A 25,935-nucleotide genomic window follows, 5' to 3' on the forward strand; every position below is an offset into this window, starting at 1 on the left:
AGAGGTAAAGGTTTTGTATTAGCATAAAAGATGCGGGAGGAATTGATTAATAATAGCACCCACAAAGGGGAGGATGGAAGTCCAGGAGATTTCTTGGAATCTTGTTTTTATGATTTATGTTTGATATAGCTCTGTAAAGTTGAAAAACCAAATAAATTTAAAATATATATATTATGCAAGCAATATCATGATACGGACTTCGGTATTCGATGATATATTGATATATCACCCAGCTCTGGTAGGTTACCCAGAAGGGAATGTGGACTTGGACTAAAAGAGGTTCCCAATCTGGATTCATGTTCTTCCATTCCTTTCAATATAAAACACATGGAAACAAATGGGGTGTCTTAATTTTGTTTTATAAACCCCTGCCCTCCTGCCACTTGAGCTGCTCTGAAGTATTTTGCTTCAAACCCTCTTCGCAGGTATGACTTCGCGACACAGTCCTCGCAGACGCTCTCCATCAAAAACGCCTGGTACTTTGAGCGCAAGTACCTCTTCGGCGCTTCCAAATCCTACTTCAGCATCGCTGTGGATGAGAACGGGCTTTGGGTGCTCTACCTCTCGAGGCCAGACGAGCACATCATGGTGGCGCACGTAGTTGAGGACACCTTCTCGGTGCTGCGGTACATCAACACCACGTACCCGCAGTCCAAAGCCGGCAACGCCTTCGTCGCCTGCGGGGTTCTGTACATCACCGACAAGAACCACACGCATGTCGCCTTTGCTTATGATCTCTTGAGGGAAAGGCAGCTGGACACCAGCTTTGAGTTGAAACTGTCGCTATCCGACGCAGGCTTTGCTTCCAAAGTTTCCCCAACCAAGCAGGACGATTTGTCGTTTGTGCCTGTCCTGGCCATGCTTTCCTATAATCAAGGGGACAAGTGCCTCTGCACATGGGAACATGGCTTTCTGATGCAATACCCTGTCCATTTTGCCGGCTGAATGTGCTTGGTACCAATCCACGAGGGCCATCTTTGCCTGTTGTCCATATTGGAGATTCGGCTCTCCAAACCTTTCGGTGAAAACAACTGCACATCTCCCATTTGAGGAGAGTCACAAAGCAATGTGTGTACAGACAGGGCGGCTTGTTCTTGTCCCCCCTTTGTGTCCCTAGCTTAGATGTTTAGATTACGTAGGCTTCTGTGGCTTTGCAGAACAAAGGCTGCTCAATGTCGTAGCGAGCAGTGCATGCTGGCAGAAGCCCAGTGAGGCTTTGTTTCACAGAGAGGCTGCAGTGTGGGAGGAAGGCCCTTTCAAATGCCATGTGCTTCGAGCGCGGATGGAGGCATGTGGCACCTCTCGTCAAAGGACCCCAGGAATGCGTCTAAAAGCCTGCAGCTCCCATGCGGCGCTCCTTCTTCTGGGTCACAATGGCACCATGCAGTACATTTAAGGCATGCTTGGGCCACTTTCATGTTGGAACAGTAGTTTTTGTTAAGGGTCCTGTGGATCAGGTCTTGGGTTGTCTTCTAGCAACCCCCGACACCCTTTAATCGAATGCAGTTGCCGGATTTATTTTGGGGGAAGCCAGAGCTGTAAAAGTGGTGCAAGCGTCCTTTTAAATGTATGGCTGGGGTCCACGCCAGCCATTTTTAAACTTGCGAGGGCTGTGCCCAGTGTTCCCTGCCCACTAGCACAAGGCTTTTGCACTAGCAGGTGGGAGATTTTAATGTTGTGGAACAGTGGAATCCAATGCAACAGAAACTTGTTGCACAGCAGCGACCCACCTGCAGGCAATGAAGTCCTCCTGCTGCAAAGCATCTTGCCAGCAGAAGAAGTATACCACTAAGTGACAAACGTCAGGATGCAACCTTCAGTTTATTGGCCTGTTGGTTGTGTGTGGCTGCTTAGGTGGTAATGCACCCTGAACTCTATATCAGCCTTTCTCAACCTGTGGGTCCCCAGATGTTGTTGAACTACAACTCCCATCACCGCTAGCTAGCAAGGCCAGAGCTCAGGGATGATGGGAGTTGTAGTCCAACAACATCTGGGGACCCACAGGTTGAGAACCGCTGCTCTAAATGGTCTTATAGGCCATCTCATCAAACCCTGATCTCATTCTAGGAATCTTGCAACCCTCACAGCAGGCATGCGGCAGCTTTAGCCCTCAAGTTGCCAGACGACAACTCCCATCATTCCTAGCTTCCTGAGGCTGATAGGAGCTGTTGTTCAGGGCTATATGGAGGGCCACAGGTTCCTCACACCTGCCTTACAGCTTCTGCTTGAATATCTCGTGACAAAGAGGCCACGATTGCCCTGGAGCAGCCTCTTCTCCTGTCAAAACAGCTATTTGCGTGACGTTTTTGCCAGAATAGGATGCCCTCCCATTTCAACTGGCTGTTGTTTTATGCTCTGGAGCAAAAGAGGGAGATGTATGTGGAACATACTGGGGGCGAATGCTTCTTAAAACACCCCCTTCAGCTCTCTTTAACATGATAGTCTCCAGCCCTGCTCTGTCCACTGAAATGTGTCCTTGAATCCGAGATATCATTTCAATTCTCTGTTGTAGTCATCCCCCCCCCCAGCACCTTTTAGCTGTAATGTTGGCTGAATCTCTCTCTCTCTGTGTATATATTTCTCAAATGGGGAATAAAGATACATGTATGACAATCTTGGCAAATAAAGGGGACATTGGCCCAACTGGCATGGACTTCCTGACTCCTGTTGCAGCCGAACACGGCTGTTTTGGAAGGATGTGTCGAACAGCGATAGGCATGGCGGTGTTTGTTCCTGGCAGAGAAATGTTTCTCAAAGTGGGAAGTCTGCAAAAGTAATCTGTCAGAGGGCAACCTCTGGGAATGATCTGGGGTCAAACAGATGTCAAAAACAGAGGTATACCTACCACTGTGAAGCCAAAACTAACTTTATATGCATCCTTGCATTTAATGCGCAAGGCTTTTTTAAAAAAAGAAATTAAAATAGCATTAGCAGGCAAGTGTGTGAAAGAGAATTGTACTCTGTGGATGAATGCAAGCCTTCCCTTTCATTTTTGACACTGCTCCTGAGGAAAATCCCTCTTCAAATAATGGGGAAAAACCAAATGGAAGATGTAGATCCCCCTTTTTACATACACAGAATTGCGTGCAAGGAATCAGAGCCCAGCATTGGTGCAAGACGACTGTGTGCAAGACATGGGATCTGGGGAGTGGGGCCATATTATTATGATGGCTCTGCAGTAGATCGGAGGGGCATGAAGACAGAGGAAGGTGTGTCCTCTCTGAGTTCTAGGATGCATCTGAAAGTTCATACATTGTAAAATCTAAAATAGCACTCTGTCTTTTCTTCATGAAGCTTATAAGAACACCATGGGACGCGGGTGGTACTGTGGTCTAAACCACTGCGCCTCTTGGGCTTGCCGATCGTAAGGTCGGCAGTTCAAATCCCTGAGACAGGGTGAGCTCCTGTTGCTCTGTCCTAGCTCCTGCCAACCTAGCAGTTTGAAAGCACGCCAGTGCAAGTAGATAAATAGGTATTGCTGTGGCGGGAAGGTAAACGGTGTCTCCATGCGCTCTGGTTTCCGTCACGGTGTTCCGTTGTGCCAGAAGCGGCTTAGTCATGCTGTCCACATGATCTGGAAAGCTGTCAGTGGACAAACACCGACTCCCTTGGCCTGAAAACAAGATGAGCGCCGCAAACCCATAGTCACCTTTGACTGGAGTTAACCGTCCAGGGTCCTTTACCTTTTTTTTATAAGAACACCAAGCTTTAGAACAGATTTGGGGAAATGCGGCCCCAGGGGCCTCTTTCTCTAGCCCCACTTTGTACCCCCCTTGAGTATATTTGCTTGGCCGTAAGGTGCCCTTAAGACGCGGGTGGCGCTGTGGGTTAAACCACAGAGCCTAGGACTTGCTGATCAGAAGGTTGGCAGTTCAAATCCCCGCGATGGGGTGAGTTCCCGTTGCTCGGTCCCTGCTCCTGCCAACCTAGCAGTTCAAAAGCACGTCAAAGTGCAAGTAGATAAATAGGTACCGCACTGGCGGGAAGGTAAACGGTGTCTTCATGCGCTGCTCTGGTTTGTCAGAAGCAGCTTAGTCATGCTGGCCACATGACCCAGAAGCTGTACGCCAGCTCCCTCGGCCAATAAAGCGAGATGAACGCTGCAACCCCAGAGTCAGCCATGACTGGACCTAATGGTCAGGGGTCCCTTTACCTTTAAGGTGCCCTTGAACTCATTCGTGCCTGGATGGAAAGGAGAGAGAGGGGTGCATGAAGTAACTAACCTGCTGTATTGCGCCACCCACTTTTGCCTCTGGCCCCACCCACTGGCATGTGGCCCCTGGAAAATTGCCCCGAAGGGAAAGCAGCCCTCTGGATGAAAGGAGGTTCACCAGCTAAGCTGGGATAGCTCAGTTGGTAGAGCATGAGACTCTTAATCTCAGGGTTGTGGGTTTGAGCCCCACATTGAGCAAAAGATTCCTGTGTTGCAGAGGGTTGGACAAGATGACCCTTGGGGTCCCTCCCAATTCTACAATTGAAAGTTCTGGTTTTGACTATAAAGTGCCTTAAACAGCTCAGGACCGCAATACCTCAAGGACTGCCTCTTTCCATATTAACCTACCCCGGACCCTGAGATCATCTTCTGAGGCCCTTCTTCGTGTGCCTCCTCCTCAAGAGGTTCAGAGGGTGACAACACGAGAACGGGGCCTTCTCTGCAGTGGCTCCCCATCTGTGGAATGCTCTCCCCAGGGAAGTTCGCCTGGCACCTTCATTATACACCTTTAGGCGCCAGGCAAAAACGTTCCTTTTTAACCAGTCTTTTGGTAGACCTGATGAACATTCCATACCCTTTTAAAATGTGGCTCTTTTTGGGGGGGGGTGTATTATTGGGTTATTGCTTTTATTTTTATTTTATATACTGTGATTTTTTTTTTATGTGAACCGCCCTGAGACCTCATATATTCCATATTAAACACCTGAGGGCAACTGTTGCTATTACGCCTTACAAAGTCTCACGCTACCACGACGACAAGGACTGTAGGGCATTCCGTGAAATAAAAGGAATTTATTTAACTTACAAAGGTAAAACTAACAAAGGACATTTGCTTTCTTTTCATATATATATATATATATATATACTTTGCAGCTTGCACTTAAAATTGCCTTTAGACAAAGGTGCATTTTACTCCATCTCATTCATATATATATATATATATATTTCTCATATATATATATATTTCTGATTTAGAATACAGCACAGACACATAAATTCTCACTGGAGGGGGAAAAATACAATTTGTTAAACATTTAAATACACAGACATCAGCTCCGTTATATCTTGGTAAAGAACGTGTCTTCCTGTTTTACAACAGAGAAAAATACATCTAAATATGACAAACAATAGCTGGTATATTACAAGCAAACAATATTGACCTCTGCATAGTTTATACAATATGCCGTGGAAACAGTTCAAGATTACCAATTTTGTCAACTATTTACTAGCTGGCCACATGTAAGCCTGACATTCATCTGAAATGTGGCATGGGTCTATATCAGTAGTTTCTTCTACAGCTTTGCTTTAAGAAAGATCAATCTGTATGGTTTTTTCCCCTTCCTTCTTTTGCTTTTTTTTTGCCCTACGTAAAAATAAAACTCAGAACTCAAAAGGATGACTAGAAAGAGGTTTCCTGTTCACAACAAACACTTAGTGCTCACAAATTACATTCCTAACGCAAAACAGGAGGACTCGAAATAATGGCAGGGGGAAGGAGGAAGGTGGAATCTGATATTAGGACGCCTCGGATGAAAACAGAGACCTGTGTTGCATTCTCTCCCACCCTTGCCTCTCAGTAGTGACTTGAACTGATGTCATAATGTGGATTGTATTCCTGCCCTGTCCGGCCAGTGGTATGGATTGGAATGTAGAGAAATGCAACAAATCGTATAGGGACAGTGGTCAGCTGTACCAAACGTTAGGAAATGGAGAGGGGAGGATGCCCAAGGACTCCGTTTTGGTGGGCGGCCTGGTTCGTTTCAAAACGTCTTCAGCGCAAACAGACAGAAAATCAAAAGTGGCATACGATTCCAAGGAAAACCCCACAGGTTCCGAGAAATGTTATCCTGTGCAAATTACAGTACTTCAACGGTGCATTAATGCTAATTCGGGGAGCGGGAAAGATAACAGGGGAGTCTCGGCATCAAATAATATACACTTCAGCCCACAGTACATTCCCCATTGCACACAGCTTCACGGATTATGTGGTAGTCACATTTTCATAGTGGCATGACCCAAAATAATAATAATAATAATAATAATAATAATAATAATAATAATAATAATAATAATTATTATTATTATTATTATTATTATTATAATTAATAACAACGACATCTACAATGTAAAATCACGCTCACTTCGAATACCCTTCATTATAGCAAATCATTTTCAAAATTGGAGGTGGGGGGGCGGTTTGCAGACATGCTTCAACTTAGCGGCAACGATTTGGAAGAGAATATCCTGAAAAGTACATCAAAAATAGCTTACTTTTAGGGATTTTGCTGCAACTGCAGGAGAATAAGCATCTTTTTGCTTACTTTAAGTAAACAAGGCTCATGGGTCACAGAGCACAAGCCCATCGGTCACTGTGCAAGGGACGTTGGCGCCCGTACAGTGCCTGCATTCCCACCCCATCAATTCATAAACGCAGTGCTTTAAACGAGAAAAAATAAAATAAAGGTGTGTGGGGGGGTGTCGAAACACCGCTCTTCCTCTTAACTCAACTATATAGCAACTAAAGGCTGCAATAATTAACTCTCGATTATGAAGCGTGGCGACACCCCTTCTTAAACGCTCGCTATGCCACGGTACCGGTTCCAGCCACGTTTCTCGGACAGGGAATGGCGGCGGCAGCGGCAAAGTCTACAGAATGTCGCAGAGGCTCGACGGGATGCTGAAAGCGTTGGGTAGAACTCGCATCTTCAGGGTACCATCCGCTCCACAGGAGAAGATGCGGTTGCCTTGTGCCATTTCAATCTGCATGACTCCGGTGCTGAGGTTTCGGAAGATGGACTGCTTGGCGTGCTCGTGCTTAAACGAGTGGATCAGACCGTAGCCTGTCAGCCTCCACACCTGCAGGAAGAGAGGGCGGACAAGGACCTTGTCAGTCGATTTTAGGGACCCGAGTGATCTTATTTTTCTCCTCTAATGGAAGGGACGGACAACAGCTCAGTGGTAGAGCTCGTGTTTCATATGCAGGTGTTCAATTCCTGCCATTTCCAGTTAGTAAATACCAGGTAACAGGTGATGGCAAAGGTGTCTCTCCCGGAGACCTTGGAAAGGTAAAGGTCCCCTGGATTTTTAAGTCCAGTCAAGGGTGACTATGGGATTGCGGCACTCATCTTGCTTTCAGGCCGAGGGAGCTGGCGTTTGTCCACAGATAGCATTTGGGTCATGTGGCCAGTATGACTAAACTGTGTATGGTGCAATGGGACACTGTGACGGAAACCAGAGCGCATGAAACATAGTTTACCTTCCTGCCACAGTGCTACCTATTTATCTACTTGCACTGGTGTGCTTTCAAACTGCTAGGTTGGCAGGAGCTGGGACAGAGCAACAGGAGCTCACCCCGTCGTGCGGATTCGAACCACCGACCTTCTGATCAGCAAGCCCAAGAGGCTCAGTGGTTTAGACCACAGCTGCTAGGTAAGAGAGACAATATTGGGCCTGGGTGTACAAATGGTCTAGACCTGGTTTAAGCCAGTTTCCTAGGCTCCAGTCCTAGGACTAAATCCTCAGAAGGTCCCTATCCTCGGACTGAATCCTTATAATGTGGGGCAAGACCCCTGGGAGAGGGGCATACTCAAGCACACATAAATGCTGGGTCTTAGACAGCACATAAGAGTCGGTCACGACTGGACCTAATGGTCAGGGGTCCCTTTACCTTTACGTATACAGAGGTTACAGAGCACAAGTTCGCCTGAACGTCCGCTTACCTTCACATTGCCTTCTGCGGAGCCCGTGCAAAAGCACTCTTCGGAAGAGTCGAGGGCGAGCGCCTTGATCGAAGAGTCGTGGGCTTGGAAGGTGTGTAGGGCCTGCCTCTGCCGGATGTCGAAGATGGAGATGTGCCCTTTCCTGCCTCCTGAAATCAGCAGCTGGTGCTTGGGTGCGTACTGTAGCACGGTGGCACCGTGATCGTGACAAGTGAAGGCTGAGCGAGGAAACAAACGACCAAGCAAGTTTTAAGTACAGTGGTACCTCGCAAGACGAAATTAATTCGTTCTGCGAGTTTTTTCATCTTGCGAAGCACGGATTTTGGAAAAGCTTCAAAAACCACCAAAGTCTTCAAAAACCTCAAAAAAGGCTACCACACCGCGTGCTATGAGTCGCTCCTCGAAGTCAAGTCGCAACTGCACCCCCCTGAATGCACCCTGGGTATTAACGGTTTTAAGAAAAAGGAAACAAACTTGCAAGACATTTTCGTCTTGCTAAGCAAGCCCATAGGGAAATTCGTCTTGCGAAGCAACTCAAAAAAAGAAAAACTCTTTCATCTTGCGAGTTTTTCGTCTTACGAGGCATTCGTCTTGCGAGGTACCACTGTAAATGGTTATTATAGCCTCATGCAAGTCAGGCTGGTCCTTCTCTACAACAACAAACTTGGGGGGGGGGAGTAGGTGAGTGCCAAAGAAAAATGGAGCCAAGTCAAAAAGTGACCGCTAAGAAACAAGAGGGAGGGGACTGATTTCCTTGGGGGAACTCCTGACATCTACAGGCTGGGGAACGCTCTTCCCGCAAGCATCCTCGCTGCTATATTTGATTGAGAACAAGCAATACACCACTACCTGAAAATGATTTACAGATGGAAGAGGAAGAAGAAGAAGAAGAAGAAGAAGAAGAAGAAGAAGAGGAGGAGGAGGAGGAGGAGTAGTAGTAGTAGTAGTTTGGATTTGATATCCCGCTTTATCACTACCCGAAGGAGTCTCAAAGCTGCTAACATTCTCCTTTCCCTTCCTCCCCCACAACAAACACGCTGTGAGGTGAGTGGGGCTGAGAGACTTCAGAGAAGTGTGACTGGCCCAAGGTCACCCAGCAGCTGCATGTGGAGGAGCGGAGATGCGAACCCGGTTCCCCAGATTACAAATCTACCGCCCTTAACCACTACACCACACTGTTTAGCAGCCCTGAGCCCGACTTTGGCCGGGGAGGGTGGGATATAAATAAAAGTTTTTAAAATATATTATTATTATTATTATTATTATTATTATTATTATTATTATTACTACTACTACTACTACTACTACTACTACTATTCTGATTAGTGATGTTTTGTCTGGGACTTGGCCAAAGTCTGGAAAAACTGAAGATGCTTTTCTGATTTCCAGGCTTTGGTGCGAGGGCAGGTGGTGCGGCTTGCTACGAATCATTCACATATATATAAAACACATTTTTGAATATTCAATTAAACAACCTTAAAACATCAATGATTCCCTTCTCCTCATTCCATGGTTCATTTTGCATAACATAAATCCCTTACATAAACTAAACCATTCAGTATTCCATTATTATATCCATCAAAACTTATTTACACTGTTGAAGCTTGCTACAACAGAGGACGAGATGGCTGGACACTGTTCTCAAAGCTACTAACATGAGTTTGACCAAACTGCAGGAGGCAGTGGAAGACAGGAGTGCCTGGCGTGCTCTGGTCCATGGGGTCACAAAGAGTCAGACACGACTAAACGACTGAACAACAACAACAGTACATTGGTACCTCGGGTTAAGAACTTAATTCGTTCTGGAGGTCCGTTCTTAACCTGAAACTGCTCTCAACCTGAGGTACCACTTTAGCTAATGGGGCCTCCCGCTGCTGATGTGCCACCACTGCGCAATTTCTGTTCTCATCCTGAAGCAAAGTTCTTAACACGAGGTACTATTTCTGGGTTAGCGGAGTCTGTAACCTGAAGTGTCTGTAACCCGAGGTACCATTGTAGTAGCAGTCGTAGTATAAAAGGCCCATCCTCTGCATCCACTGGCCATGTTGGCTGGCACCCATGGGCATCAGTGTCTTAAACCAGCAATTTGTATCTGAGTTGACCGTACCTCAGTGGTGGCAGGCATCTGTGAGGTTAGTGGGGCAGAAGGCAGTGATCCCAAACGGTAGGTGGAGCCAGAACCAATGACAAGCACAGCCGCCCTGTGATTGGCTGTAGGTATGACAGCTGGCAAGTGGTGGCTGGTAGAGGGCAGGCTGCAATTGGTGGGGCAGTGCCCCATTTGCCTTAATGGACCAGCCTCCACTGCTGTACCTGGCATGACTGCCAGCGGCAAACATCTGGGCACCTCCAACAAAAATATGAGCTTGTGATATCAGGGAAAATGCTGGAAAGGAATTAATTGGCTTTAGTAGAAAGGATTTAAGGAGTTATGTATAAATATGGTTTAAATTTTGAATTTTAAGGCTTTTAAGGTAAGATAAGGTTAAATAAATTAAGGTAAATTGAATTACAGAACATGGTAAAAGACGGAAAGGATATGTTGAATTAATTAATAAGATAGATTGTTAAGACAAATTATTTAAATAAAAATTGAGAAATATGGGAAGAATTTGCTGAAACAATTAATTAAGTCAGAATACAAGAAGGGAGGTGTGAGGAGGTCTAAGAAACAAGCAAATGAAAAGATGTAATATGGGATGTGTATTTTTCTTTTTTCTTTTATTCTTTTTAGTTTTTTCTCTTCTTTTTTTCTGTTGTGTTTCTCTGTTTTTTATTGTATTTATGTATTTTTGAAACTTTGAATAAATATTATTAAAAAACAAAACAAAAATATGAGCTTGTGGAGCACATGATCACTACCAAAAGGACACCACCATCTGAAAGGACTAAGCAAGACTCCTAACCACAACTTCCAGGAATACAGGAATGCATCTTGAATCACTTGCACATCACAGAGTTAATACAAAGATGTATTGCAATAAACCTACCATGTATGAGGCTGTTGGATGGTGACACCAAGGTGTCCCACAAACACACATTTCTGGAAAGAAGAAAAGACACGCAAAAATAAAATTAGTATTGCTTATTCTCCAAGTGTACCGATCACTCCTTCCTCCCATTTTTTTGCCCTTTGGACAGACCTGTTGTCACTGGACTGCCCAGAGGTGGCTACTAGACTCGAAGAGGTAATGAATGCAAAGTCACTTGTGGTTTTGCTGTGGCACTGCCAGCTCTGAAAAAGAAAACAGAAGAGACACAGTAATGCTATCAGCTGAGAGGTACAAAAGGGCTCACGCCAACTTCAGAGGGTTCTGCGACATCATCATCATAAGTAAAACAGTCAGGAACACAAATGTTATAGCTACAGATGAACAGCGTAATGGCTGCTTGAAAACGAACAGGAAACGGAACTAAGCAAGCAATCAACCCTCTCATTTATAACTGCCATTTCTCTTTCTGCAATTGCTGAGAAGATGATTAAAATGTGAAAGTCTTAAAGGACATTGCACTCATAAATTAAGGGTTTTCTGTGCCTTGCAAAGTTCAAAAACCAAACCATGGTTAACATGGCTTTGCTTGTTTGTTTGAAACACTTTGAAAACCATGGTTCATCATGATGGATTCTAGTGTGATTTACCGCAATATAAATAGAACAGAATAAAACATCACAACTGGCATCCTTCCTTAAGAGAGTAAAATGAAGGGGCAACAGAACACTTAAACTATAAAACCTACGAAGCAAGGAGGCACCATAAGACAAATATAAATGCCTGGGCAAAGACGAATGTCTTGATCTGATACTGCAAATGTTGCTTCTTTGGGAGGGTGTTTCAAAGAGCACCCCCCCCCCAAAAAAAGGCTTCCCCTTTTCTATTTGCATAACCACACAGATGCTCTACGTTTATTTTTAATTAAGCATTTCTTTAAGGAGCTCAAGGTGTACAGAGTTCCCCTTGTCCCCATTTTATCCTCACAACAACAACCCTGTCAGGCAGATTAGGCTGAGAGTGAGTGAGTGGCTGGCCCAAGATCACCCAGTGATCGGATGGGGATTTGAACCCGGCTCCTTCAGGCAGTATTCCAACACTCCAACCATCACACCACTCTGGCTATATGTGCTGATTACAAAGGGATAGTAGATTATTTACACTCTGCATCCCAAGCTATTAGTCGCCTCCCCACACCCATAACTGAGAACAATCTTTAAACACAGAACAATAAATCTCACTCTGCTTTTTGCCTGACTTCCCTTAGGAAGAAATATATATGAATTTTTATTATTACGGTCACAGACCAGTTCCAGCTCACTTACAATATCAGGAAAATCATAAAACACAACAGGAATACATTGAATTGCAGTTGAGTATAACAGAGACAATTCAGATATAGCGGCAGTTAACAATATATATTAAATCTTAATCACTAAAATATAACCTAAAATTGTCATTTAAAACCTTAATCATTTTGGTAGTACAGCTTGTTCCCTAAGTTTGATGGCAGTCGCACAGAATTTGGCCACCCTTAGCGTGATCTCTAGATCCTTGTCCTCTAGGATATATGCGTATCTGAAGAAGCTTATACCCAGAACAAACTTAGCTGGTCTCTAAGGTGCTACTGGACATTTTATATATATTTTTTAGATATTTCGATTGCATCAGACCAACACGGCTACCTACCTGAATCTATTCCCTTAGGAAGGTCCATGTCACCTCCTGGGAATCAGAGTTCAAAAAATCAAGTTCAAATCTGCATGCATTTAACACTGCCCTTTACAGAGGCTGCTCTCCAGGCACTGCAGAACTTGCAGACGACGGTCAGGAATGAGGAGAGTCAAAAGCCAAGACATTTGGAGGCCACTAGGTTGGGGAAGACTGCTGACGGTACACCGAAGAGCCAATTGGAAACTTGCAACCAATTTGACTCCTTGGATTTCTTACTTTGAGTTTTCCTAAAACCTGGGGAGTGGGACCAGAAATGAGGTCACTCAAAATAAAAACTTGGCTCGATCTACTTACCAGATAAGGTTTAGGATTAGTTGCAGTTTGGTTTACTTGCCAGATACTTAAGAATCCCTCTCCATCAGCCACACCACACTGCAAGAGACAGACGCCACTCATTTCACAACAGAATGACTTTTATGACTTTTATGACTTTTATGAAAACGTGTCAAGAGCAGCTATTTTTCAGTAACCAGGCCCTAAATTGCTACTGTTATTCCAGGCTACTGTCATGGAGTGGTTGGACGCAGAGGAATGGTGGGAGGAACCAGCTGGGGCACCACCAAGGGAAGAAGGCTCAGAGACTGGGGAGTGGTGGTAGGACAGCAGTGAGCGGTCAGAGGGAGAGGACTGGGAGGAGGAGGTGCTGGAATAATAATAATAATAATAATAATAATAATAATAATAATAATAATAAATTTTATTTATATCCCGCCCTCCCCAGCCGAAGCCGGGCTCGGGGCGGCTAACAACAATAAAACAGTACAACATTCTAAAATCATTTCATTATAAAATTAATTCAAATCAAACTGATGGCAACCGTTAGGCCAAAGTTCTGTGAAGATTGCCAAAGGAGGGAGTCAGGCTGTGCCCTGACCAAAGGGCTGGTGGAAAAGGTCTGTCTTGCAGGCCCTGCGGAAGATGTCAAGTCCCGCAGGGCCCTAGTCTCTCGTGACAGAGCGCTCCACCAGATTGGAGCCACAGCCGAAAAAGCCCCGGCTCTAGCTGAGGCTGGAAGCTGAAGGGGAACAGGGCTTAGTGAGCAGGGAGAGTGTGTGGCAGAGAGAAGTTCAGAATCAGAAGTGGAAGTGGAAGCAGGAGAGGAGGGAGGCCAACAGGCAGAGATGATTCAGATTGGTGAAGTGTCACAGGTGTCTCCCTGTCCTACTGCGACAAGCCCCCCTCCCCACTTGTCTCCCAGAACCAGAAGAGGCATAAAAAGGGCAGAGGAGAGGTTGGGTTCGCGCAGAAGCAGTCTCTGATTGTTTGGGGGAATCCCTGGAAAGGAGGGGACTTAGGCAGATGTGGGGAGGCAGGGTCCTTCAGTCTCAGCAACTGATCCATGGGGCAAGACCTACCGGGGGTGAACTGCTGTGCTCATGACACTCTGCCAGTCTGTGCATATCATATTTTTGCTATTAAAGAGTTAACCCCAACTTGCACAGTGTGATTCACTGCTGGCTCGCTCCCAACAGCTGTGTACTTAACGTTTTCTTAAATTCCAGTGGCAACTTTTTGCAGCTGTTAGATGGGATAGTTTATTAGAAACCAGGAACCATCACTCTAAGCCAGAAATGGGGACACCCCATTCAGGTGTTGTTGAGACTACAACTCCCAGCATCCAACGACATTTGGATGGCCACAGATGCCTCATCCCTAGATGGGCATACAGTCTGAGGTTGCAGAAGGCAGCTCCGTATTTCCCTTTGATCACAGCTCTGTGGTCAGCACAATTTTGTGCTTGTTTTCTTTTTTAGAAAATGCTTGCAACCAAAGTTTAGCAATGCACGTTTCAGTAATGCTCGTTAACAAACTCTTAACACAGCTTGTTGCTGTGTTTATGCTTCTTCCATTCAACATCTTTTACCTCTACTGGTGTGACTGGTCCTATTCTAATGACTGCAGAACACTGTCCTTTAAGGAAAGGATCTCCAGAATAATATACAGTCCAGTCCTACGAAGCACTAAGCCCCATGGAGCTCAATGGGCCTTAATCCCAGGTAAGCAGGCATAGGCCAGAGGAAGCCTCAGTGCTGATTCAGAAGTACAGATGGGACCACTCACCTTATTGCCCTGAGAATTAAAATACAATCTAGTAACCCGTGCATTGCCTGCTTGTCGGAAGCACACCAACTGTTGTGGCCTTGTCCATTCAAACATCCGGACACTACCATCCTGGGCTCCTGTAAGGTCTGAGAAACACACAAGAGACCAAGTTAACATTTCACTAAACGAAAGAAGAAAATGCGATAGATCGCAATTAGGTAAAGGACCCCTGACCATTAGGTCCAGTCCTGACCAACTCTGGGGTTGTGGCGCTCATCTCGCTTTATTGGCCGAGGGAGTCGGCGTACAGCTTCCAGGTCATGTGGCCAGCATGACTAAGCCGCTTCTGGCGAACCAGAGCAGTGCACGGAAATGCTGTTTACCTTCCCGCTGGAGCGGTACCTATTTATCTACTTGCACTTTGAGGTGCTTTCGAACTGCTAGGTTGGCAGGAGCAGAGACTGAGCAATGGGAGCTCACCCCGTCGCAGGGATTCAAACCACCGACCTTCTGATCGGCAAGTCCTAGGCTCTGTGGTTTAACCCACAGCGCCACCCACGTCCCAAGATCGCAATTACTATACCCCTATTTCCTGCTCCTGTAAAATCTGCTCCAACTACTTTCTCCCAGTTTCCTACTTTTTATTCCCAATCTTCAATTTGCTAAGAAAAAAGACAGCAGGAAAATTCATATGCACTTCTGCACATATTTCTCCTAACAAATGCATTTTTGGGTAAACAAATCTGCCCAATATGCATGGTTTTGAAAGCGATTTCCCCAAAATACAAAAATACTGTATCTTACTTTCGATGATATACACATTTTTGTGTGTACTTTGCCCCCCACATGCACAACTTTTGTATTCCTTTTTTGGTGGGAGAACTACGCAGCAAGACTGGGAGAAGGAAATCAAAAGATGGCTGCATCTCAGTTTGTGTGCTGGTCCAGGAATTGCAGATTAGTTAGGCTCCCACGGAATTGCAAACATATTACATTTCTCCTCCCCCCCCCCCCGTTATTTCTCCCGCAGTTAGAACTGCTGCACAGAAATTACTCACAATACTGATGGACTGGATGGGAAGTCATTCTCTTAACGTTATTCAAATTCCGCTTGATGAGCTTCATGCAAAAGAAATTGAAATCATAATCAATCCACTTTTTCTACAAGTCTGGACAATAATACATACTCAAGAGTAAGAGATTACAGTGGTACCTCAGGTTACATACGCTTCGGGTTACATACTGTCAGAGCTGCCCGAGGTCCCAGCTCACAAAGGACCAACGCCAGTTCGTTGTTATATACAAAAGTCTTTATTGGAGTTCAGTTTCGATTTCAAAGCCGCGGCGCGCAGCTCTACGTCTCAAACTCTAGACCGCTGAAGCTCCGTCTGAATCTCCTCCCCCCAGACACCAGTTTAAGACTCTAGCCTTGCTCCACCTCTTCCTTTGCTCTTTCCTCCTCTGGGTCCGCCTGTCCGCTGGGGTCTTGCCCTTTCTAGACTCTTCTGACGCTGAGTCCCCTGAGTCTTCCCCCCACCTCCGGCGGGCTTTAGGACCTGGTTCCCAATCCGGGTTTTCTGCTGTCCCGCGCGCCTGTACATTCGAACTTGGCGCACGCGCCCAGCCGGCAACCTTTCTCCTGACCGTTACACTGCTCCTGTCACTGCTTCCCCCTTCGGGGAGGCTAGCTGAACCTGACCTCCCCTCCGTTCCCTCACTCTCCGATAGAGGCGTGGTCAGCCCTGACTCATCTTCTCTCCCTGCTGGAGGAGACGCTGGCCCTGATACATGGGACTCTTCCCCCCCACTACGCTCTGGTGGGGGAGCTGGTCCTGATCTCCCGCTGCTGCTTTGGGAGTCCCCGCTGGCCCCTTGCTTCTGGTGCATCCCCCCTGGGACCCCCCTTGCCCTGGCCCTCGGCGCCCCCCTCTGGGAATCTTCTGATTCGCTGGAGAAGCTCATGGAATCTCTCGTGCCACTGTCATACTCCCCTACGCTGCCCTCAGATTCTTCCCCTTTGCTCTCCATTTCCTCTCTCCCCTGTGCCTCTGCTCCTGAGCCCCTGACACATATGCTTCAGGTTACAGACTCCACTAACCCAGAAATAGTACCTCGGGTTAGGAACTTTGCTTCAGGATGAGAACAGAAATCGTGCAGCGGCGGCACGGCAGCAGCAGCAGGAGGCCCCATTAGCTAAAGTGGTGCTTCAGGTTAAGAACAGTTTCAGGTTAAGAACGGACCTCTGGAACGAATTAAGTACTTAACCCGAGGTACCACTGTATGTGGGTTCTGGTGTCTTTTCCTATTCAGATGTCCCAACCCTCCTTGCACTAATTTGGAAGCATTTCTCAGTGAACTTGGTGCGATTTATATCAGAGTGGATCAGAGCAAAATCTCACATTTCAGCTCAGAGGCTGTATGTCTCTGCACGTTATGGCTGTAGGTTCGAAACCACCATACATGTCAGCTATTGCCATGTAGTCATCCATTTATGCATGAGAGCTTATCATGTGGATAAAGCTGTTTTATTTGTGCCATCTCAGAAATGTAAAAAGAAAGAAGGTTCTTTTTATCATATGTGGTGGTCTTGTGGTAAGGTTAAAGCTCACTGGGAAATGATATATAATGTATTGAAAAGGATGTTCAAAATAACCTTTGTAAAAACAACAACCCAGAAGTTGTTGGGGTTTTTTTTTTTTGGGGGGGGGGAATTATAGGGACAGAACTACCTAAACTGTATAGAAACTTATTCATGTATGCGACTACAGCAGCAAGAATGCTACTTGCCCCAAAGTGGAAAGAAGCAGAAGTCCCAGCAGAGGAAGAATGGATACAAAAACTTAAGGAATATGCAGAAATGGCAAAACTTACCGGAAGAATAAGAAATCAAGATAACAAACTTTTTATAAAAGAATGGAAATGGTATAGTGAATATTTACAGATAAATTACAAACAGATAAAAACATCGGCAGGATTATTGTAATAACCTGTGGTTTCCTAAGAGTATATATAAGGTAGCAAATTAAATGAATCTGGATATGCAGAAGATATTAAAAAATTAATTTAAGGAACTGCAGAAAGAGGGGGAAGGAAGTCAAACTTGGAAGTGTTAAAATGATTGTAAAATTAATGAAATGTATAAACCTGAAAAGTATAAATAAAAATTTTAAAAACTTTAAAAACATTTGTGCCACCTCAGATCTTTGTGATTATTATTATTATTATTATTATTATTATTATTATTATTATTATTATTTTGGGAGGGGGAGAGATGTCTGTGTGTGTGTTTGGGGGGGGGGACCATTTGCAGTGGTGTGAAGAAAGCAGCTTGATCCATGAGCTGAGTTGCTGCACATGGCTATTTGGACAAAGGGAGCAATTTCAAAGCAGCCTTCATGCCCTGGTTGTACAAAGCATGGTTTGTCAGCAGCAAAAATAAAATTAAAAAACTGAACATGTTGGTCATTTTACCCTGCACACAGTGGTGCAGTTCTCTCCCACCTCCATACATTCTTGACACATCCTGCTACGTGAAAGAAAATGCAAAATGCATTATGCATCCTGCAGTTAAACAGCACGTGGTTTTTCTATGATCAGGACATCCTTTATGATGGGGTAAAACGTGCAATTAATTTGGCATTTGTTGCCATCTAGTGGCCATTACACCATCTCATATCTTTTATGGAATTAAGGGGGGATGACGACAAAGGGCTGTATCCAAAGCTCCCTGTCTGCTAGCACACCAGGAGACAGATAGAATAATAGAATTGTAAAGCTGGAAGGGACCCTGAGGGTCATCTAGTCCAACCCCCTGCAATGCAGGAATCTCAGCTAAAGCATCCATGACAGATGGCCATGACAAGTGAGTTTTAATTGTTGAGCAACAGAGAAATCCAGTGGAGAAACTTGGGCAACAGACTATTGTGCAAACAAGTTATCAGCTATCTGCTCATGTAGGTAAAAAAGTAAAGGACCCCTGGACGGTTGAGTCTAGTCAAAGGCGACTATGGGGTGCAGCGCTTATCTCACTTTTAAGCCGAGGGAGTCAACGCTCGTCTACAGACAGCTTTCCGGATCATGTGGCCAGCATGACTAAACCGCTTCTGGTGCAACGGAACACCGTGACAGAAACCAGAGCGCACAGAAACACCGTTTACCTTCCCGCCGGAGTGGTACCTATTTATCTACTTGCACTGGCGTGCTTTCGAACTGCTAGGTTGGCAGGAGCTGGGACAGAGCAACGGGAGCTCACCCCGCCACGGGGATTCAAACTGCCAACCTTCCGCCTGGCAAGCCCAAGAGGCTCAGTGGTTCAGATCACAGAACCACCTGAGTCCCTACCTGCCTATTTACTGTCTTGCCACAGCAATGTTCCACAATGCTTGTTATTCATGGTTGCTAGACATGATGACTATTGCTTTGCCTCCACCGCTGGAGGCTGAATGCAGGGAGCGGGGAGGGCTCTTGTGCTTGGGTCCTGCTTGTGGGTTTGGCTCCCAGTACGTTTCCGAGCACAATTCAAAGTGTTGGTGTTGACCTTTAAAGCCCTAAATGGCCTCTGCCCAGTATACCTGAAGGAGTGTCTCCACCCCCATTGTTCTGCCTGGACACTGAGGTCCAGTACCGAGGGTCTTCTGGCCGTTTCCTCACTGCGGGAAGTGAAGCTACAGGGAACCAGGCAGAGGGCCTTCTCGGTAGTGGCGCCCGCCCTGTGAAACGCCCTCCTATCAGATGTCAAAGAGAGAAACAAATACAGTGGTACCTCGGGTTAAGTACTTAATTTGTTCCGGAGGTCCGTTCTTAACCTGAAACTGTTCCTAACCTGAAGCACCACTTTAGCTAATGGGGCCTCCTGCTGTCGTTGCACTGCCGGAGCACAATTTCTGTTCTCATCCTGAAGCAAAGTTCTTAACCTGAAGCACTATTTCTGAGTTAGCGGAGTCTGTAACCTGAAGCGTATGTAACCTGAAGCGTATGTAACCTGAGGTACCACTGTACCTGACATTTAGAAGACATCTGAAGGCAGCCCTGTTCAGGGAAGTTTTTAATGTGTGACATTTTGATGTATTTTTAATTGTTGTTGGAAGCCGCCCAGAGTGGCTGGGAAAACCCAGCCAGATGGGCGGGGTACAAATAAAATAATAATAATAATAAGCCACTGTCTGAACAGGGTGCTGGACTAGACTGGCCACTAGTCTGACCCGGCAGCCTCTTCTCATGTTCTTAAACTGGCTTTAACTTAGAGCTGCAATGAGTGCAACCCAGGCATGTTTGAAAACCTGTGGTGTGGCTGGTTAGAACAGCCACACGGAAACACAGTCACTTACCACGCCAGCTCCAGTACTTGTTTGCCCGCTGCCCAACCACGGCATAGACGAAGTTGACGAAGAGGAGACAGGCTGCATCTGAGCCACCGCAAAGGACGCCGTGCTCGACTGCGTGAGCGTCGTGGTAGAGCCACGGAAGTCGAGGTCGTCCGAACTGAAAAGGTGAGAAACAGAGCATTAAGATCTAGTTACTTTGTCTTAAGAGAAAGTTGGTGCGACACTGGCTGCACCTACGCTTTTCACAACGGATAATGAAGTATATGTCAGGGGACTGCCATCAAGAGAGGGGAGGCAGGCAGGAACATACAGGCAGCCTCCCCCTTTGCTGAGCAGCAGCACCTCGTCAGAGACTGGTGAAGGTGAAGCCTCAGGAGAAACGGAGGAAGAGAGAAGGGGGGCGGTGAAGCAAAGGCTCACACATGCTGAGGTGAGCCACAACACCGCTCCCAGGGAAACAGAAAGTTTCTTGTCAGGGAATTAAACATAAGGAAAAGAGTAGGAGAAGGGGGTTGCCCCGGCTTTTGTGCCGGAGGGGAAATAGGAAGAAAGCACTCTTGGAATCTGCTAGTGATTGAGGCAGACATGGATTTTGAACTTCTGCACTGTACATAGTTTTGCACCAATAAAAACTGTAAAAGGCAGGTCAGAGCCTGGCTGTTGACTTCGTGAGCAACCATACGTATTCCTGACAGTATATCTGCAGGGCAATCCTACCATTTATTCACAGCCGGGGTTGGGAGCGGGGAGATGCAGAGGCAGAACAACTGTCATGGACACTGCCCTGATTGTTCGCTACAGGCAAGACAGTAGGTAGTGTTGGAAAGCTTCTTCCTTCTTCCTCCCATTATCAGTATGAAGTAATCTAGGAAGCTTACTTGTGCAACAGCTCTGCATTACCCACATTAACTGACAGCAGTTTTCAGACAAGGGACATTTCCACCGCTAACTGGAGATGCTGGGTATTGAACCTGAGACTTGAGCATGCAGACACCAATCTGGAACCTCTCCTGATTCAGATCTTACAACGAAGTAGAGCTGTGTGCCACCAGTGTAAAGGTAAACGTAAAGGGACCCTGACCATTAGGTCCAGTCCTGACCGACTCTGGGGTTGCGGCGCTCATCTTGCTTTATTGGCCAAGGGAGCTGGCGTACAGCTTCCGGGTCATGTGGCCAGCATGACTAAGCTGCTACTGGTGAACCAGAGCAGCGCATGGAAACGCCTTTTACCTTCCTGCCGGAGCGGTACCTATTTATCTACTTGCACTTTGACGTGCTTTCGAACTGCTAGGTTGGCAGGAGCAGGGACCGAGCAATGGGAGCTCACCCCGTCGTGGGGATTTGAACCGCCGGCCTTCTGATTGGCAAGTCCTGGGCTCCGTGGTTTAACCCACAGCGCCACCCGCGTCTTGTATGCCATCAGTGTACTTGGTGGCTATTCCAAAACGCCTTATGACTGCTCCCAATGGTTTCATATAAATGTTAAATAGCACTAGGGAGAGAATAATATGCTGAGAAACCCCATAGAACAAGTGTCAGAGGTCTGATGAACACTCACCCAGGCTACTCTTTGGACACAGCCCTGGAGATATGGACAGAACCATCGTCATACGGTGCCTCTAATACACATCCCATGTCATGTCCAATGGTATCAAAAGCCACTGAGAAACCATGCAGAACTAACAGGGTTGTACTCTTCCTGTCCCTCTCATGATAAAGGTCATCCAACTGGGCAACCAAGGCCAATTCGATTCCAAAATTGAGTGTGAACCCAATTTGTAGTGGATCTAGATAATCTGTCTCTTCCAGGAACACCTGCAGTTGCCTGTAACCAAATAAAATACTGGAGGATACAGACAGGGTATGGAAGAAACACATTGTCTGTATGCCTGTCTGATCCTAACCCCCAATTTCGCTGGCCAGGTTTAATTCAAGTCCATCAAACCTCCTTTGGGGAAGGTTCTCAGGCAGGGTAGAAGGAGAAAGAACTTGCCCATGTGAAGACCACCTGGTGGAAACCCTTACACATATGGTTCTTAATTTTAAACTATATGCTGATCTCCATCAGCAATTTCTAGATCAACTCTGTATCCCCAAATGGAAACCAGAGTTGGAGGACATACATTTTCTATTACTGGGGAATGATCAGGCGCTCACCAAGTTAGTGGCTAAATATCTCTATTTGGTTTTTTTGTCCTGAAATACACTGCAGATGCCTGACCTCCCTGGAGACCTAGAGATGCGACGATAGACTGCTCTGCCTCCTTTCTTTTAGCAAATGTTTTGTGCCACTGGGGAAGTGGTCATTCTGTATTGATTTGTTTTGGATGTTTGTATGTGATGCCAATAAAAGGTTTGATGATAACGATGATAAACTGCTTTTGATCAGAAAAATGAAAGATCAGGAGTAGCTGGGCCTATAGATCAGGCCTGTGGAGGGACACAGGTCACATGGAAAGCCTGCTCATTCACAGAAGATCAAAGTATATGCAGTCCGTTCTCAAGTTCTGCAGAACACAAGGGGCATCCCCCCGCCTGCATGTCCATAAAGAGCCTCGTTGAATAATGCAGTCTTGCCAATGCATTCTGCACCAGCTACCACTTCTGTATCAGACACAATAGCATATTCGAGGTATTTATTATGCATTCAACTATCCAGTTAAATAGAACCGCAAGGCATGAATAGCCAACCTTTTAGATTCTCGGTCAAACTCCTCTCCAATCCATATGTAAGACTGAGCAGCCAGCAGGGCTGTGACATCAAGTTCCTGAACATCATGCGTGGAAGCTAACACTATCTCGTTGATGTTTGCCTGCACAGCACAAAAGAGAAAAGCGAGGCGCTTTAAGCCCTGGGCCCTACGGCAAGCACAAGGACATTTGACAAGCAGTAACTTTACTTAATTACGTTTATTTGTTCACTTACATCCCACATACTTGGTTCTTCAGCCACATCCGCACTCAATTAATCCGCACAATAACCCTGTGAGGTAGGTTAGGCTAAGAGGCGATGACCCCCGTGAGCTTCATGGCCAAATGAAGATTTGAACCCTGGTCTCCCAGCTCTTAGTCTGACACTGAACCACTACACTACACTGGCTTTAAAGCAGTGGTTCCCAACTGGGTTTTGGCCATGCCCCACCTAAGCATCACTAAAATCCTGATGCCAACCTGCCCCCCCCCCCCGTGACATATAATTCTTATTATTCAAAAAGTGAACTCCTATTCACGTGCAGGAAGCCTAAAAGGCCATTAACCTGGTCTAAACAAGCTTCCAAAGAACATGTTTTCATTACCAAAAACCGATATTCGTCAGGATCACCACTGCTCAGAGCAGGTAGTGGCCCAAAACACCACTCCGAAAAATGGCGACCACTCCAACTGAGCAGCTACTGAGCAGCCACATTCAGGGGGAAATTCCACAACTGTCGACTGAGCACTCCCAGAGCGCTAATCCCCCTGAATGTGCCCAGTGCATTTTCTGTTTAGATAACCTCTCTATTGTCACCAGCTGACTGTCGTGTACATTCTGATTTTAATTTTTAAAATGTGTATGTCACAATACATATTTATATACTGTATATGAGTCCCCTAGAATCATAAGAAATGCAAAAAATCACTGTTAATAACTCTTTCTCAAATTGCCCCACAATGGGAACCATGGCTTTAAAAGGAGGCCGGGAGAGGAAGGACTTTACCTTATTGACTGCAAAGGCCATGATCATATCAGACTCCTTATGTATAATTTTTGCTCTTCCTCCAGGGTAGCCAAGCTCTGCTTCGACCTACGAAACATTACAATGGGATTTTTTTAAAAAAAACAGGTTCAATGAACTGTTTTTGCAGTGGTATGAATCAACTGAAAAGACAAGACGCAAAAGAAGCATGCAGAAGAAGATTAATAGCTGTGTGGTTTTGGCAGAAACTTGTCTTTGGGCTTCAATGTACTCTCCAGAGCGTTCCAGGAGCAAAAGATGTTATGTTTCCAATCCTGACACATAAAACCGGCGTGCAAGCAAGTGACCCAAGGTGTTATGCAGCATATCTCAGCATTAGTACACTGGTTTGGATCCCAACAGAGAGACTGCACAGATCTGTGTTGTTATTGTCACTTTAGCAAGTGGGAGTAAGGAAAGGAAGCCCCAGAGAAGCTTCAAAAGTGCAGTGAAAGGTTCGGGGGGTGGGATACTACTACCTTGTGTTTGTAATCGTCCGCTACGCTGTTGTGAATGACCTGCTTCTTGCGATCTTCTACAGACTATACGGCACCACAGTCACAAACACAAAACACATGCACAAACAAATACAAAAAGGAGAAGAATGAAAACGTTCCAAGCTGGTGTTTAAAACGACACCAGCTAACCATTACACAAATGCTTTTAAGGGCAGGTGGGCTGAAACAAATTCACTTGGAAAGCAATGCTTCCATGATGAATGCAAACACATATGGCATAGTAAGCAAATAATAATGAAATGAGATAAATGCGCGCGCGCACACACACACACACACACACACACGCGCACAAGCTTCTTACTAGCAAGGCTTTCTTACTAGTTAGAAGTTTCGTGGCCCGTAGTATGAAAGAGGGAGGCAGACTTAACACAAAGAACTGAAATAGGAAACAGGGTGGGCTTGGTTCAGATGAAATGTACCTGATTATTAAAGCATGGCTTGGCAGCAGGGAATACTATGGGTGTGCTTTTGAATTGCTAGGTTGGCAGGAGCTGGGACAGAGCAACTGGAGCTCACCCCGTCGTGGGGATTCGAACCGCCGACCTTCTGATCAGCAAGCCCAAGAGATTCAGTGGCTAAGACCACAGTGCCACCCGTGTCCCTATCAGCCATAGCAGGCATGCCCAATGGCCAGGGATAATGGGAGCAGCAGTTCAGCAACATCCCAAGGGCTAAAGGTTCTCCACACCTGCTTTACACTGAGACTCATATCCTGCAAAAGTCAGCTAATGCATGTCATCACCATTTACGTAAGACAATTTGTATTGCTCTTATGGTATTTTGTGTTCTATTGCATTTGTACTTATTGGTGTACGACTTGATATGCTTGATATGAATGGGCAATAGAAATATATATATGTGTGTGTGTGCATTTATAAATAAAAAATGAAAAACACAGTGCATAGTCAGGCTCACTTTAACACACCACTAAAGCTAATTGAGGACAAAAAATCCAGTCATTATAACGCTAAAACCAGCAAATGATTTCAAGGCAGAAGAAAACATAACTTCAATGAGGATCATTTGAGTCTTTCTTCTTTTGCACATTACCTCACTTTGCTTTCTTTTCTTGGTGAACGTGTATCGGAGGAAAGTATCTTGCAGTAATTCTTGCTTCACCAGAAAATGCCACAGCCTTTTGGCTGGCTGTGCTGAATAATCTTTTGATCTAGGAGGTTGGGGGGGGGGGGAGAAAGGTGTTACTGTAGAATTCTCTTTTTCTTTTAAAAAAAATGCAAGGAAGGATAAAACTGGAAGAAGATAAAAAGAGCCAAATAAAATACTAGAGGATACAGGCAGGGTTCGAAAGAAACACATTGCTTGTGTGCCGTTCTTAATCCTAAGGACCTGTCAACTGCTTTTGATCAGGAAAATGAAAGACCAGGTGTAGCTGGGCCTATAGATCAGGGTTGTGGAGGGACGCAGGTCACATGGAAAGCCTGTTCATTCACAGAAGATCAAAGTATAAACAGTCTGTTCTCAAGTTTAGCAGAACACAAGAAGCATCTCCCCAAAGTGAGTCCACAAGGAGCCTCTGTGAATAATGCGTTTCATGGAGTCTCATCCCATTAAAAGCCAACGCAAAACCAAAACAGAGAAAACTGCTGAAAGAAGCAAATAAATCAACAAAGCACCACCATATACCATAATGTAAACCTAAAACAAAGGCCACAGGCAT

The 25,935-nt window shown here is 45.6% G+C and overlaps 2 protein-coding genes and 1 long non-coding RNA gene across 13 annotated transcripts in view; 2 read left to right on the top strand and 1 right to left on the bottom strand.

The window, feature by feature from the left end:
• Window positions 1–2,643, top strand: part of GLDN (gliomedin) — a 41,522-nt gene extending 38,879 nt beyond the window's left edge. The window contains exon 10 of the mRNA XM_081839011.1: window positions 426–2,643. Coding sequence (XP_081695137.1) covers window positions 426–945 — 520 coding nt within the window. The 3' untranslated portion in view covers window positions 946–2,643. The remainder of the gene's footprint in view (window positions 1–425) is intronic.
• Window positions 1–25,935, top strand: part of LOC309328947 — a 340,017-nt gene that overhangs the window by 222,909 nt on the left and 91,173 nt on the right. The gene's annotated exons all lie outside the window — the stretch shown is intronic.
• Window positions 5,064–25,935, bottom strand: part of DMXL2 (Dmx like 2) — a 109,737-nt gene continuing 88,865 nt past the window's right edge. For 5 of the 10 annotated variants that reach the window (XM_081838590.1, XM_081838587.1, XM_081838588.1 and 2 more), the window contains 12 exons: window positions 25,308–25,425; window positions 24,216–24,281; window positions 23,722–23,808; window positions 22,715–22,836; window positions 20,027–20,180; window positions 15,758–15,818; window positions 14,718–14,845; window positions 12,951–13,028; window positions 11,076–11,167; window positions 10,923–10,975; window positions 7,933–8,150; window positions 5,064–7,069 (listed from right to left, as the gene is read on the bottom strand). In XM_081838590.1, the coding sequence (XP_081694716.1) occupies window positions 6,860–7,069; window positions 7,933–8,150; window positions 10,923–10,975; window positions 11,076–11,167; window positions 12,951–13,028; window positions 14,718–14,845; window positions 15,758–15,818; window positions 20,027–20,180; window positions 22,715–22,836; window positions 23,722–23,808; window positions 24,216–24,281; window positions 25,308–25,425 (1,387 nt within the window). In that variant the 3' untranslated portion in view covers window positions 5,064–6,859. The remainder of the gene's footprint in view (window positions 7,070–7,932; window positions 8,151–10,922; window positions 10,976–11,075; window positions 11,168–12,950; window positions 13,029–14,717; window positions 14,846–15,757; window positions 15,819–20,026; window positions 20,181–22,714; window positions 22,837–23,721; window positions 23,809–24,215; window positions 24,282–25,307; window positions 25,426–25,935) is intronic. The other 5 variants (XM_081838593.1, XM_081838592.1, XM_081838591.1 and 2 more) reach the window with 2 other exon arrangements.

The sequence above is a fragment of the Podarcis erhardii genome (assembly GCF_964252035.2).
Source record: "Podarcis erhardii genome assembly, chromosome: 14".
Taxonomy (NCBI): Eukaryota; Metazoa; Chordata; class Lepidosauria; order Squamata; family Lacertidae; genus Podarcis; species Podarcis erhardii.